This window comes from Excalfactoria chinensis, chromosome 1 (assembly GCF_039878825.1).
Source record: "Excalfactoria chinensis isolate bCotChi1 chromosome 1, bCotChi1.hap2, whole genome shotgun sequence".
NCBI classification, from domain to species: domain Eukaryota; kingdom Metazoa; phylum Chordata; class Aves; order Galliformes; family Phasianidae; genus Excalfactoria; species Excalfactoria chinensis.
This window is the reverse complement of record NC_092825.1, coordinates 86,608,684-86,625,348: the sequence shown is the minus strand read 5'-3', so window position 1 is coordinate 86,625,348 and position 16,665 is coordinate 86,608,684. Positions and strand designations below refer to the sequence as shown.

Here is a 16,665-nt window from a genome sequence, read left to right as displayed (position 1 = left end):
TGTTGAGAGGATCATGATTGCTTTCAATCCCCTAAACAGAGCGACTGGAATGAAGAGTGGGTTCATAGCTGATAGTAGCTAGCAGGCCCTGTGAAAGTCAGAGCTAACTAGCTGTGCTCTGAGAGAGCAAGAAATCTCTTTGTTTTCTTTACAAAAGCAAGATAGTAATGCTCAGAGTGAGCAGCTAGCTCAGACTGTTGACAGTTCGTCTGGAATTTCAAGGTCACGCTCTCAGTGAGCAGCTATGAAAAAATAACACTCCTGTAACAAAGCTTTTAGAGAGCAAAAAGAGAGTTGTTCTGAAGCTAAAAAAGCAGCAGATCTAATCAAATCAGATTGCCCGCATTCTCCACCAAGATAATGTAATCGGGTTATCTAGATTTATCCGTGATAGAGGCTGCTGCCCCTAGAAGGGGGAAATGAACAAAAACAACGGCAGCAATCTAAGGAAAGAACTTATTTTACTAAATACGAGACACAATATGATACAATATAACTACAACTACTATATCAAACAAGGCAGAGAAAAAGAAAGAGAGAAAAAAAGAGTCCCGGAGAACCGGGGCCTACTGCAATCTCTAGGCGACAGGCTGGAACGTTGCTGATAGAGCGAGACAGCAGGGATGGAGCGCTCCAAAGCGATAGACAGGGCGAAAAGAGAGACGTTCCAGCCTGGGAGCGAGATTATATGTGTGTCCTCCTCCTCTGGTGATTCATCTCTGGCCGCGTTGTCCCCTGGGATATGTAGTTTCCTCCAAGGGCTGAGTACTCGGGATGCTGCCATTCCACAGATCTGGAGCATGAACCTTCCACACTTCCGCATACCCTCTGTTACACTTCCACATACCCTCTGTTACACTTCCACATACCCTCTGTTACACTTCCACATACCCTCTGTTACACTTCCACATACCCTCTGTTACACTTCCACATACCCTCTGTTACACTTCCACATACCCTGTTACACTTCCACATACCCTCTATTACACTTCCGCATACCCTCTATTACACTTTCTTATACCACCAAAACAGTTCATACCGCACATGATGTCATGATGTAGAATATTGACAGCACAAAACCATGACAGCACTCAATGACATGACCAGTGAAAAGAACTGGAGCTGTTTATTCCGGTTACCTATGCATTTTCTGTTTGGTACACTTGACACTAAGTATCAGATTCAGTTATCATATTTATGGTACATTTGCTAGTTTTGTACTTTAGAATTACTGATCTGTATTATCTTCACAACAGCATAGTGTACTTTTACTGTTACCAGTTATTTCTAATATCTGGTAGCATTTCTAGAGCACAGTGCAGTTATTGCACAATACATTGAGTTGGAAAACTGCTTTTATTAGGTTAGGAAGACTTCTGCTTATCTGAACAGGAAATATGAAATATTTCCCTTTTAATTCTCCTGGTTGCCAAGTACTTGGTGGTTACCTGTCCAGCTAAGTCAAGTGGGAATGTACCAAATGAATGAAGCGTAGGAATAGGTATAACAGGTGTTTAAGTCGGTATGCCTTAACTGTGAGAACACAGCTAAATTACTACTTTTGGATGTAACCAGCAATGTTATGCCACAGCTTGCTACTGTGGTCATTATATATATAAAAAAAAACAATATAAATTTTGAACTCAAACTGCACTGATGTCAAAAATTGGCATATTTGGACACTCTCACTTTTGCTTAATGCAATTCCTAATGAATTAAAGGAAACTACCAAAGAAACCAGCCACCCAGAAAATGCATGTGTTGAGGAAAAGGAGAATAATGTGTGTCTGATTTGCACAGCAAGTCAAGAATAGAAAGTTATTGAGACACTCTAGCAAACAAGATTGAGAAATGAAGGCAGCAAGGACTTCACTTCCTGCCTCTCGAAGGTTGCAAGCCAGATGAATATATCAGATGTTAGTGATAGCTATTGATTCTTTGATTGAATGAATCAAAACTGTAGTATTAAGACTTTGCAAAGAGAATCTCCCCCATAGGTGACTTGCAGCAGACGTGCTGCTGGAGTTCATCCAGCCACAGGGTGATCCCTCTTGTGCTATGCTTCACAGAAAGAAAAACAACAGAACGCAACATCCAAAAGTCTAGGTAAAACCAAGTAGGCCAGTATATGATATTTCCTTTTCATTAAAAAAAAAAAAAAAGGTTAGTCAATACAAATTAACAAGGTCAGGCTTTCTGAACTATGGGGAATATTTTTCCATTCATAATCAACATCTGGACATTTGATAAGTATCCAGAGTAAACCCCAGTCCAGCACAGGAGCTGCTTACTTTTAAAACACAACTGAATTATTTGTATTCCTGTGGTAAAGTACTACACTTACAAGAAAAATAATTAGCCAGACAGCTACGCCTGAGAAAGTTATATAAAAAATTCAAGCAAGGGACAGAAGACAGAATTCAACTTTATATAAGGACATCTTCTTAAAGATGTACTTGCATTTATTATTTAGCAGCTAGAATTAATTATTCCTGTTTGTTAGATTAAAGGATGAAGGGTATCCATTCAGATTGGGAAATTTTACGATGTTAATGATATCTTTAAGAATTTACCAAGAAATTAAACGGTCAATTCAGAGCAATGTGCCTTAGTTAAGTACATTAACCATAATATACAAACACAGTAACAATGACTGGGCAATATTCATTTACTGACACACAACTTAAAAAGGACTGGGCTGCTGGATACCACAGTTCTATGGAAGAAAATGAATGTAAACAGAGAAAGTCAGCCTGAGGGTTTAATCAATAGCACTACTTCTCTAAGCTTGGGAGTCTGCCTACATTATTTTAAAACAGCCCTTCCATTTTAAAATATATTAAGACATTGCTAAAGAGGCTGAAATTTGGGAAATAGTTCAGTGTAGTGGCTGAGTTGCAGAGTTTGGGCATAGAAGTATCTGAGATCAGATGACTGATGATTGCACATGAATGAAAAGCAAAGAAATATCTCTTAATTGCCACCATACTGTTACTGGCTTCCTCATTTCAGACAAACGGATGCAGTATGTTTTCCTCAGGCTACATCTGACTGTTTACCATATATACTTCTGCGCTGTTAGTGAGTGCTACAGAGGGAGAAAGGGCCTACTGGATACTTAGGATAATTGCTCATATTGAATACCAGCTTACCCACAATTAGAACTATTTATTTCAGCAGAAACTCTGAAGATTTGGGAGCTATTCAGCCTCAATAAGAAAAGTTCTAAGGAAATGAGAAATGCATTATGAGATTTTGCCTTAAGATTTTTTTTAAGTAAAGAGTAGAGTGATTGCATGTTTATTCAAAAGGGTTTTCAATAAAAACTCAGGTGCTGATCTTCAAGAGGGAGTTTAAAGGAAAAGCAGAGTGCCTGGTGGAAAAATAATGTGATAGTTCCAGTGAGGTTTGCTCTAAATGAAGATACAATGAAAAGGGAGAAGAGAAGGAGAAATGACAGTAATACACTGAGAGTAAAAACAGAGGTAGTGTCAGTAAAAATATAAGCAGTTAGTGGTGTGGTGTTACGGGAGAGGACTGTACTCATCTCAAAGTGCACGACAGCTCAGTTTGTTCATAAAAAATATTAAAGAACACCAAGGCAGTAAACAAAACCATATTCACAGAATCATACAGTGGTTTGGGTTGGGAAGGAGCTTTAAAGATCATCTACTCCAACCCCTATAACAGTAAGATGTAAACCAGCTCTGTATGGTTTCATGTTTCCATATGCCCTTCTTTATTTTCAAGTACTGCACATTTCTTGAACACGTTTAATTGGGCTCATACTGTAATGCCTTCTTCAAAAATGGAAAAAAATATATATATATATCAGGTGGAACTACTGAGTTTCTTCACCTCATTGAATGGCTTTCTGTATTCAAACTGTGAACCTAAAGCCTCCTATGGCATAATGAGTGATATGAACCTGTGAAACATCTTACAGGATAAAAAAAAAGTCAGAAGACTTCTTAAGAGAAAAGGTTCTTCTCCCCCACCCACTCAAAAAACCCACAGCAAATCTAGAGTCCTAGAGTAGAAGGAAGAGGAGAAAGGAATCCAAAATAAGTATAAAAAGCACATCCCTTTTTGTGCAGCAATGTACAGAATTAAAGCACAGAGACCTTGGAATTATTTTAAATAACAAATGCATAAAAGGTCTTTCGATTTTCTTCCTCCACTTTCTTTTTCAAACTCTCACAGTGAAGACAGGCAAAGTGTGGAGACAAGATTCTGCCACCTTTTTTAATCAAAGATGATACAGCCACAGTGGGGCAGTCAAGGACAACACATACGATGCGTGTCTCAAATGCTTCCAAAGTGCAAAGAACATATCAAATATTTTAGATACTAAGGGCAAAATCCCACAGTGCTTCATCAGGCAAAACTCTTGTTAAAGCCAATGGGAGTTTTGCCTGAATAAGTACTGAGCAAAGACTATACTGTTTGACCTAGATTTATCAGAGTCGTACAAATCTAGGTCTAATGCATTTTTTTTTCCCCTCCACCATAACAACCCACTGTGCTGCAGTATTCTTGCGGCGCTCTGCTCAAAGGAAAATGCAACAACAGTAAGCTAAAAATCAACCCCCATGTATATAATGAAGGGAGGAACTCATGGCACGGCAGGGAACTGACAGGTTGAAAACCTGCCAAAGAGAGCAACGCTAAAAAAAAAATAAGTTTATAATTTCAAATTTCTGGAAGTCTGCTAAGTACAGGAAAGTGAGAAAGCACGGTTCCCAAGGGCTTCTGTGTAGTTGAAAATAATTTGGCTTTCTTATGTGTAAGCAAACCAATTCATAAGCAAACAGGCAACAGTGAATAATTTCCTTCTGTAGTTATTCTTCTGACTTAAGGTAGACTGCAAATTCTATGCGTACAGCGGAAATTCCTCTAGTTGATTTCACTGGGGATTAATTTAGGTGAATAACTAGGTCAGACTTATTTCCAAGTTAACATTTTTATCACAGAACTATGAAAGTAGAATAAGTTAAACACACGTAGACCTTGTCTCAGAAACTTCCTCCCATAATTGCAGTATCCTATTTACATCAAATTTGATATTATGTACATGAGGCTATGCAGGACTGCATGAAGTATCAGAAACAGTACCAACTATCTAGCTTCCTTGCTTTAGATGAAGTGAACATCAAAGCACTGACACAAATGACAGCAGAATCAGAGATATACATGAAGAGTGATGGGGAAGAGGAAGATCAGAAGTACTCCCAATCGCAATACAGAAGTCAAAATCACTCCAAGCTAGAAGTCTACTGTTCCATATTTAGCTGGATCTCTCCCTTGCAAGATTATTTTATTTTATTTTATTTTAAGTAGTTAAACAGTGCAAAATTTCTTCTTTTTTTTTCCTTCTTAAATCTGAGATCTCTTTCATAACCAAAACCCGGAGCTACTTTGCATCATTACCCAGAGAAGCAAACGGTTGCAGTATTGAGCCAGACAGTAGCTTCATAACATCTTTGTGAAATGAAACTGAAGATTTTTAAATGGAGGTCCTCGAAGGTGAAAAACTTTCAACTTCTTTCAAGGGTTAGTATAAAACCCTGCAGTCTTACAAAGTAAATGCTAGAACCCACAATCAGTGGGTCCAGTCAGCTCCAGGTTCTACCACCAGTATCACAAACTTTGGTCCCTTTTGCAAGCATTTCTTAAATTTCATGTGAGAAATGAGGTGCCATAGGGAAGAGAACATATAACTGATTACCTTTGATGAATGCAGCTGCAGAGAAGGTAGTTCATATTCCAGAAGACCACAGCTCAAAAAGCTACTACACTTCCAGTTTTCCAGAACATTCTGTATCCAAACCTATTCTACTCCTCTGTTTTAGCAAAACTGTAGAAATTGGACTTCAGCATTTGTGCGTTTCCTAGAAAAGCCTTTGCTGAAGAAAAGTCAAAACAGAAATAATACCAAATCTCCTTGCTTTCAAAAATATATTTTCTTTCCTCCTTTGTATTCCTGTAGGTGCCTTGAAACCTTCATTTCTTAACTGGTTCCTTTTGGTGACATTATTAGTGTTACACTAATCCTCAACAAACAAACAACAATAACAAATAAAAACAAACAAACTCACAATGAAACAAATAAGCACTACCTCCCCAGTACGCACAGACCTTCTATTGGAAAAGGAACAAGAGGACTCCATGTTCCCTAGATCTGTGTCGTCAGTATGGGACGTCAGAAATCTACGCTAAAAAAATAGAGTTAAGTCCTTGCAAAATTATCAGATCTCTGGTCTCTACATTACCATTTAATTACTTGTGAAATGAGTATATAATCTCTGAAATTTTATTGCCTCTTTCTTATGCGTTAAAAATTGATAATTAAAGGTCACTAGAAATGCAGGATTTGCCAGTCATGTACAAATACAGCGTAGGATAGTCTCTCAGGAACAGAGTAAAAACAGCAAAAAACAGAAAAGACTGAAGTGTCTGTGTTTTGGCACACAGGAATCCCCAGTTGAAAAAGTAAAGAGAAAAAAAACCAAAACAATGAAAAAAAGACTACATCGTGGTCTAGCAGTACTATTTTTGGTCTCCTTAAGCATCATAATTGTTTGTTCTTCAGTTGACAGGGCATGCTCAGTGCAACGCAATGCATTCAGAAAAAAATACAGGATTAAGACAGAAACATAGATGATCTCTTATAGCACCTGAAGTCACAATATGAGACTGTACTCAAGCTTCCTTCCCTGTGAGCTCTGAAACGCGTAATTGACTGCACCTAAAAAATTGCCTTTGAGTAACCAAGAATAACAGGAACCCATCCCCTCCTCCTCCTGAAATTACTGTTATGTGGACTAGAGTCAGCAATTAGTTTATTCATTGATAACGCTCAAGGGCACAGTGCAAAGGTCTCTTCCTTTCCTGAAGTACTGATCAGGGTACGAGGTCACCAGAGGCAATGGCAGTTATAGTTCCAGGAACATAAGAATTTGTGTTACATTTACAAATTCCGAAGTAAAAGTTCTCTGGAGAAAAAGAGCACTTTGCAGCTTTATGCAAAGATTTACTCAAGACTATTCTTTAGAAGGAGGGAAACTCCATAGGCTCCCCACCTGATCCTTTTTCCTTTCTACACAGGAATGTCTTTATTCCCACCTCTTTTACATTCCCTACCACAGGTGGATGGACTGTGCTGTAAACAGTGATACAGAAGGGAGATTTACAGTATAATCTGTCCATTACAGCCTCTTCCTTTTGCACAAATAACATACTGTAGAAACAGGTACTCTCCAAACCCACTAAGTAAACCAGTACCTCCTGGCAATGAGTCCTGCAATTCCCAAACAAGAGACAACTGTATATCATTCAGTTAAGCTAATACATATTAATTAAAAACATCAATTGTAGCACTGTATGCTGAGATCAGGTAACAAAACATGAATAATTATTTCTTTTTTTTTGCCTGGTATTTTCCATTTGCTTTTACCCTTGTTTGCTTTAGATTATAGCCAAACTACAGTAAAATGTCAGATGCATTTTTATAGGTTATTATTTGACTAGTTCATGATCTTCTGTTTTATTAGCTGGTATTTAAACTGATCATCTATGTCCACTGAGGCATCCTTCTGATCTTTTTCTTTAAACAAAAGTTTTTGTATTAGTCATTTTTTTCTAAAGAAGTTACTTCTGTTAATTTTTGTCACCATTTGCACTGGTAACTGATCCTCTCTGCCTGCCCATCTTTTTCACCCTTCTGAATCTCTTCTATGTTTTCACTGTAACAGAGGTTATAGTTGCATTTGATATTCCGTAGCAAGCCCCAGTAGGACCCAATAAGAGGCTGCTAATTTCTGCACATTGACATGCTTGTCCTGGTTACCTGTCTTTACTGTCCTACACTCTAGACTATTTCTATTAGGTTGTACTTTGCCACATAACTGCTTCTTTTGGGTTGCTATTCCAAAAGACATGCTTTGTTATCATTTTCAGTAACAAATCTATTTTGAAGAATTAAACTACATAAAAGCAATGATTTACAAAAAAATCTTGGGGCCAGGATGATTTATTTTGCATTTAAGTAGCACACGGTACACAGTTTCACTGTGTGAATCCTTCACAGTCCATTCTGTACATGTTAGAGTATATCTTTAAGAAAAATGCCATCCTGATTCACTTTTACAAAACAAAAATCCCCTCCATGGCCATGAATGGGTTCTTTTTATTTATCTGTTTCATGCACATATGGAGTTCCTAAATTTATAGAATGGTTTGAGTTAAGGAATGGACCTTAAAGCACATCTAGTCCCAGTCCCCCTGCAATGGGCTGGTCGCCACTCATCTGATCAGGATGCTCGGGGCCCCATCCAACTTGGCCTTGAACACTTCCAGAGATGGGTGAAAAACTGCTGTAGTTGGGTGGAGAAGAAAAATCAGGGATGCTATTTATATATAATAGTGGGAGTTGTTATATCATGTTTTACAATTAAATTCAATAACATGATTTAAAGATCTTTCTGAATTAAGCTCCTTTTGACTCTTAGCACCTAAATGCAAACTTTGGTGCTCTTCTTCAATCCCATACATTTGTAGATCAAGTGACAACTATTAGAGAGAATACTCACATAAGTAGCAAATCAGACAAAACTAGGAGAGATAATGTAGATTTTTATCTATTTCATTCTTGTCTAACAGAGCTTCCTCCTAAGGGTCTGTTGTTGCGATCTGTTACATTTTGTTGGCAATCCTACATTGACCCCTCCTGAAAGCTGATAATAAAACCAGAAAACCTCTAAGATGAACTTGTGATCAAAGCTGGAAAAAAGCTGAACAGAAAACCTAAGACAGTAGATGTATAAGAAGTACTTATGTTTTGAGAAAGACATTCTCATCTTCAGGGGCTTCTGTAAATACCAAGTCATCAAAGCAACAAGTGCCATTCTTTGTACTAGAAGAGTAAATGTGAGACTTTGAAACACAGATGTACACATCAAGAATAGTCACACTTTCTTTTGTGACAGCTCAATGAGCATTAAGTCTTTAGGCTACTTCTTCATCCTTCAGTTGTCATTGAACGTAACCTGTATATGTGTTATGTTTGACCAGTCTAACACAACAAAAGGCAGAGTTTCTACATTGCACACGTGGGTCTCCAACTCCACTTATCTTCTGAGTGGGGAAGATATCTAGAAACTCATGGGAAGGCAATTAAGCTGACTACCACTTGACAGAAATCCCATCACATGCTTCAACTAGTTGTTACATCTCCCATATCCTGGAGCAGACTGAGCACATCAGCATAACTCTTACTAACTTGCTTCTCTCTACCTCTCACTCATACTTGGAGATAAACTACTTGATAATGTTTGCTTTATATGTTAGCACCAAAGTAATGCTACAGTCTTTTCTGATGCTGTTAAAGTTAGAAACTAGAATGCATGGTATCTGGAAATGTCTATTGGCTGCCAGCAGCTGGATTCCTGCACAGGAGCTCAGTAACCTTGATAAATAAATTGTTATCTTCTTGCCTCATCAAAATACAACCCCTTCTGGATCCCATTGAATTTTATACCCCTGATTTGGCAAGACCTTTTGACAGTCTCCCTGTCTTGTTCTTCTGAACAGCTGCCAATAAACAGTGTACTTCATTGTCCACAGTTAATTTTTTGTCATGGTTTTGTAAAACAAGACATTCTTAAAGTAAATGACTATGTAATATGCTTGCCATAGGAATGAGACCATTCGGAAACAATTACTTCACACCCCAAATCAATCTGATAAATCTGAAATCACCCTGGATGTGGTATTTTAACCAAGTGGCTTGAGAAGAATTAAACCCATACATTTCAAGTCACCCTATAAACAGTACCCAATAATTTAACTCTCTAGTAAGTATTATGGAGAGAACATGTTTTACATATTAAGGCAGAATTCAAAGATACACCTGATGATAAACACCTACAAATATAATTCTTTATGAGTCATTCAGTTCAGTTTTCAAGCGGGCTTTTATCCAGTAGTGGAATACCCAAATCCAGAATATCAAGGTGTCACATGAACAGACACCATTTTAGCGCTTTGTGAAGTAGTGACACAGTTCTTCATCTATTTATACGTATGTACACATTTTGCTATACACAAGTTTTCCTGGAGACCCATTGCTTTTTTTCTAAGTATTGTGAGCCCTGAATACATTTCAAATTCAAAAGAATTCACATCATATAAAATAATGTACCTAAAAGAGGGATGCAAGAGCCTGGATGTCCTCTGTATTGACAGGAATGCTTGTTTATATACTAGAAATGTCTTTTCATGAGCTGCTGTTGCTTTGGAAACCAACACTAAATATGAAAATTTAGTCTCTATAGGGCAAAAACCCACCATGCTTTTTAGTACATCTCATAAATTTCCTTAAGCTTTCCTATCAGATCTTAAAAACAAAGACTGGAAGTTGGGTATTACTAACTCTTAATTCATACTTCCTATTCAGAAATTATACTTCACTGAAAGTTTTTCTATAAATGATAGCAAGCAGAGTCAGATCTACATAGTTTCACTCAATAGGTTGGAAGAAAAAAAACCACAACAAAAACAAAACAAAAAAGCTTTATGGAAGTCAAAAGTTGTTTCCTGACTTTTAGGGGAAACATACTGTGCTTATATTGTGTTACTTTGGAGCACTTGACAGGCTTTCCATCACTCTTTCCTGAATAGTCTCCTAACAAGTGTTTCAGTGTAAACATAGTGTTGCAATGTTTAGGACGTTTCCTTTCTTGCCTTCCCCTATCACAGTTATTGCTTTTGCTAGACTGATTCTAGACACAAGCCCTGCATGCGGGAGAATGTACCAATAGAAACAACATAACATCTACTCTTAAACCAATATGCAAAGAGGAAGAAAATGTACAAGACAACAGCAAGATAAAGCAAAAGATGTCAGTTGTCTCTATCTCAAGGCTGTGCCTGCTAAAATGCTGAAAATCCTCTAGGTAAGAGGGCCATTTTGCTTATTTTTGTGAGAAGGCAACTCTATGGTAACACAGAGCATGACAGCTTTATAAAATCTGATTTGTTTTTTACTTCAGTGAATTTATCAGAACACATTTATTTTAGCCTTAAACAGAGACACTGCAATGCCATTACTACAGCGATACTGAATGCATCAAATAAAACAGTACTTACTACAATTGCAGTTAAATTAGATGAGTTTCTTATTTTGGCCTAAATCACTTTTCAAAATGAAAGTACTTATGGAGAAATTACTTAATGCTAGTTTACCATCTCTATTAGCATTCTGTCATGTTGTCCTATCACAGAAACATATGTAGGTCTCTCTGAAAGTAATACCTCCTATTTATTTCCATGGAAGCTATACCAGATAGAAAGAGCATGATAGAACAAATTCTCAGCTACAAAATACCCTTCTCAACACAGTCACCATCCCTAGCTATGCATTTTTCTCTGTGATGAACAAGGGCTTGTATGTTGTGCTAGCCAAAATCTGCACCAGCAGAGGTGATCCACTGTCTCTGTTGCCACTGCTGAAATGCACCACCCACTGCCTCACTGTGCTCACATTCACTGTTTGGTCTCCATAAATGTTCAGCAAGTGCAGATGAACGTCAGTGGGTGTCATTTTTTCTGCATGGAGAAATTCAATGACACACCATTGCTTCTGTCAGACTGCCCCTCGGCTGCCATCTTGGCAACAGAATGTAACTGAATTTTGGTGAGAAGGTACAACCTCTATTGCCATACCACCAACATCTGCCTCTTACATTGGGGGTTAGAATAATAAAATAGGAGGCATTACTTTTGGAGCAGCCTTGTACAAATTCTGTGCACTTAGCTCTGAAATAATTTTAGTTTCACCGACAGAAATTTAAGCTACTTGAAATCAGTTTACTAAGATTCTTAATGTTGTGATAATTGCAAGAGGAATGTTGTTGAATATTCTGCTGTGATGAAGTGCTGCATCTGAGCTTGAAATTTGACTGGCATCACTGTGATCGCTTCCCTACCCACTCCATACTGCAGATGGAGTTTAATTTTTCTTTTAAGTCAAATTTGAACAAGCTCCTCCAAGATTTTACTTCACTGAAGAAAAAAGTCCAACCAACCAACCAACAAACCCACAAATATTCACTGTTTTAAAAACAAGTTTCCTTGTACTGCATGATGAATTCTTAAGTATTAATGACACGAGACTTAAACCTTGACAAAAAGGAACCTACATATTGCAATAGAAGGTAATCTCAATTATAATAAAATTAAAATTTAAGATGCAAGACTTCCATCAGATGAAGCAGTGAGAGGTCCTCCTCCCCTTTTTCATGTGCACATCTTTGTAACTGAAGATCAGTGAACAAAGTCAGCCAGTTCAACCCATTATTCCTAGGGCGTAGATAAGTCTGAAACGAGAGGGGCACAAGGCAACAGGCTGTTCAAAATACATAAGACGAACTTACACTTGTTGTGTAAGCAGCTTCAGGATCATCCTCCAACACTCGCGACAAACCAAAGTCGGAGACTTTACACATGAGGTTGCTGTTGACCAAAATGTTACGGGCTGCCAGATCACGGTGTACATAGCCCATGTCTGAGAGGTACTTCATGCCAGATGCAATTCCCCGCAGCATGCCCACCAGCTGGATGACTGTGAAGTGGCCATCGTGTTTCTGCAAGTAAAGATGCAGGTTCAAGGAACACATCTAATTTTCATGAATTTTGTACTAGTTAGATTAGATAGAGATTGTATTGAAGATGTATTTGTAGCCCTGCCAGCCAACCCAACCAATGCTGACATGTTTTTTCACTTAATTTCCTCAGCAGCACAAGCCATCCCATCTCTCCTTGTGCAGTTCATCCCCTCCCTCCCCTTTCTTTTTTTTTTTAAACATTTCCACGCTCTGCATTATCATTCCAATGACCACATCTAATGTACTTTACCCTTGGTTACTATGAATGTTTCCCCCTATTTTTCAAAGCAAGAATGAAAATGCACAGAAAAATCTGTTCTACATATAATGCCATACAACCTCTGCACACTAAGGAAAAGGAAGGAGGGGCTGTAATGTACAGAGTAATGAGTGGTTTCTCCAGTGTTCCCAGCTGACTGAGAAGTTACTTAAGCCCAGACCCATCAAAGTACTGGACTGTTTAATTCCTGCTGTTGAACTTCAAAATATGAATTATGTCACTAATTGAACTCACCTATGTGGTTTGTCTTGGTGGGCCTTACTTTTCCATCTCCAAACTGAAAATGAATGCTTCTGAACCTCCTAAATCAGAAATCTGTTCTATTTGTCCTATATAAGGCAGACTGCTGACAGCAGTATTTTTGTGACCTCAGCTAGCAGACATTTAGCTTCTCATGGATTATTCAGTAAGCTAAGCTTTTATGTTAGCAAGAAGAGCCAAACAAAAACAAACAACTCTTCCCCACAAGCAAGTTAACTTTCCATTTTCTCTTTTAACACTTTCAGCATTAGGCTACATACAATTAGCACTCAGGACATTTCTATTGCTTAATATGTCTAGGTAAAATAAATTTGAAGGAAAGAACTTTAATTTAAAGCCCAGTAAGCGTATTAGATTTGAGAAAGCAATAAACTGAACTGCACAAATATGCTCATCCCTGAGCAGCAAATCATTTTGGAATATCTACTAGGAATCAGTGGGTTCGGACTTCCACCAAGCTAGTCAGGGACAGAAATGTTTAAAGAAAAAATGAATGATTACTCAGCTTTACTTAATGTAAACAGTGTAAAATTAATGTAACAAACAAACAAACAAATGCACACACACACAAAAAAACACCATTAAAAAAACCCAGGGAAAAGTCTGGTTGTTTTTTTCCTTATATTATTAATCCATCTATCTCAGGATTTAACAACACCCAATGAAGGTCTACCTGAAATATATATTATACTCAACTAAATAATTCATACATTCTTGAAGAAAAGATTAAAAAGAATAGTGCACATAGCAGGCTACTAAATTGAAAAAGCTGCTTGCCTACAAAGAATTTTGAAGAAATAGTTCTTAAATATCACTGCTTTTGGATTAAACTCCACTGGATACAGAGAGACAAACTTTGCAAACAAAAGAGGTAGAGATGATGTGGATGATGCAGTTTGTAGAACACCTTGAAACTCAATTTCTTTCATAAAATCAATTGGAAGAAAAGATCAAATGCAGTAGTAGATGAAATCCTAGATTACAGAAAACATCCAGCAGGCAACAACTAACAACACTGCATCCAGCTACAACAAAAGAAGACAAAAGTACTGAAAAAGCAGTAAATTTAAGATATGCACAGTTGCATTTTAAAGCTGCTATTCTGAGCTAATATATCAGTATGCCAAAGTTCGGACACTAATGCTCCTTGCCAGCTGGAACACCTCACAGACTCATGCTACCCTGAACACTTATTTAATGAGCCATGTATGAACAACACAGTCATCTCACAGCCTTCACCAAGCAAAGCGCACTTACTGACATGTCTTCAAAATAAAAGCTACTTATGACGAACTCAGCAACTTTTCCCCTTAAACATTCTCATGATTCTTACTGATGTTAGTGCTTTGAAACACCGTAAACTCAAGTACTTTCCAAACACGAGCAGATTGTTCTAATCGTATCACACCTGTAAACCCTACCCTGCTTTGTTGTCTCCACCAAAGCCACTGGTAATCAGCTCCTTCTGCAGACAACATTCAGCTAAGAGTCAAGACACAAGCATGTCAATGATGCATTTTACATAAGGGAATCCCTTGCTACAGATCTCTTTGATTTTCCTTCCGCAGGCCCCTACCAAAGGAGTATTGAACCTTTCAGGGTCCCAAAACATGTCAGTGTCAGATAATTTAAATAAAAGTTGCCATTACTGACTAAGCAAGGAAAGACAAAATATAAGATTCTTAAAAAACTTCAAGCCTGTTCTAATAAAATAATGACATGAACCCTATCTGATATTGCATCTATTGAATCCACGCTGGATTTGATTTTTGCTTTTTATTTAATAATACAAACTCTTCAACTCACTAAAATTTATTGAGTTGGGTTGCAGTTAATTCTCTTTGCACTTATTCTGTATGAATAACTCTTATTCATTTGTTTATTTTTAGCTTGCTGTAGAAGCAGGATTTGGAACAAGGCAGCCACGGCTTGCTTTTGCAAAACAAACATCCCCCTAACAAACCACCAAACAAAACCAACCCTAGACCTCTAGATCTTACCTTTTCCTTATCATCATTCACAGTTCCATTCTTTCAACCTCACAGTCATCTGAAACACCTCCCTTAACCTTTTGTCCCTTTAAATCACAAGCATTCATTCCTTTCTTTTTTAATTTGTTCCCTTTCAAATCTAGGCCACGCTTGACTGATTTTTTTCATAAAACATAACCTTTTTTCTGCTCCTTCCAAATCTCAGTATTTTCCTTACAAGTACGGCAGAAATGTTTTTTGCAATTCTCTCTCTCCTTCTTTCACATTTCTTTGAGCTTCTGCCTTGACATAAAAGTTCAGACTTCTTATCTTCACCTTTAAAGAAATGACAGACCTGCTAACAGACCAGTTACAATTTTATTACATTCTCTTCCTTTCTCCAAACATTTTTTTCTGAGTTTTCACTCACATCTGTTCCCCTCTGTCGCTTCTCATTCTTGGTTTTACATTGTTTAATACCACCCTCATATATGGAAAAACTGCATTTTTATTGTCAGCAAAACAATCCCTTTTGTGAGTCTCTCTGTAATCACTTCTTAGGCATTGGTTTCCTCACCAGATGTATTCCCTTACCATCTACAAACTGTTATCTTCAAATATATCAAAATATTTGTCTGATTTAACGTGACCAGGACAGAGGCCCGGGCCGCATCTTAACCCTTGGGAAATTCAACTAGGCAGGTGAATGCTATGTACAAATCTGGACTCATATCTTCAGAATTTGTAAATTCCCACGTACACTCATAAGTCAAATCAATCCTTTAGCAACTTTCCATTATCTCGTTTCATTTGCTTGTCCTATAGGGACACAAAATGCTCATCTAAATGATATGGCAGCTGTTATCTGGGGCTTTATTCTGATTCCCGTGACTTATATTTGAAATACGCTTTTGACAGGATTCCCATTGGGGTGTTAAAGGTATTAATCAATACTGGCAGCAATTCAGACCCCAGTGGACTTACCACATTTATCCTATCATCCCATCAAATTTTAATCAGGCTTTAATGGCTTTGCTAAATAAACTTTTATTATCAGCTGAATATAAATGCAATATCTGTGTGGTTCTCATTGCATTTATGCAGGTCTATGAAAAATGATGTTTTCTGCTGTTGCAGTTTGCCTTCAAGAACCTCATGTGTGAGAAGTATCCTCATATTACAGAACCTTCAATAGCACTGATGTATAATGAGGCAGTAAAGGGAGTTGGTTATCGTGGGGAAAGCAGGAAGTTTTAAGTTTCTACAATTGCTTTTCTCTTCATAGTTTCCAACTCCAATCTACACAATTTCGGTGCTTTTCTACAAGACCACAGATTTTTTCTTTTTCAGAAGGCTTTTTCTGTTTTAATACCGAATAACTTTTTGGCAGTGGTGAGTCAAGCTTACTGGATTGTTTGTGGGCTATTGTTTCTGGAGTAGATAAACCTACATCAGAATCCACTTCTAGACACAAAGTAAGATCTCAAGG

At 37.6% G+C, this 16,665-nt stretch overlaps 1 protein-coding gene across 5 annotated transcripts in view; it reads right to left on the bottom strand.

The window, feature by feature from the left end:
- The window catches only part of EPHA6 (EPH receptor A6), a 463,816-nt gene that overhangs the window by 46,183 nt on the left and 400,968 nt on the right, over positions 1-16,665 (bottom strand). For all 5 annotated transcript variants that reach the window (XM_072332791.1, XM_072332808.1, XM_072332800.1 and 2 more), the window contains one exon: positions 12,435-12,644. In XM_072332791.1, the coding sequence (XP_072188892.1) occupies positions 12,435-12,644 (210 nt within the window). The remainder of the gene's footprint in view (positions 1-12,434; positions 12,645-16,665) is intronic.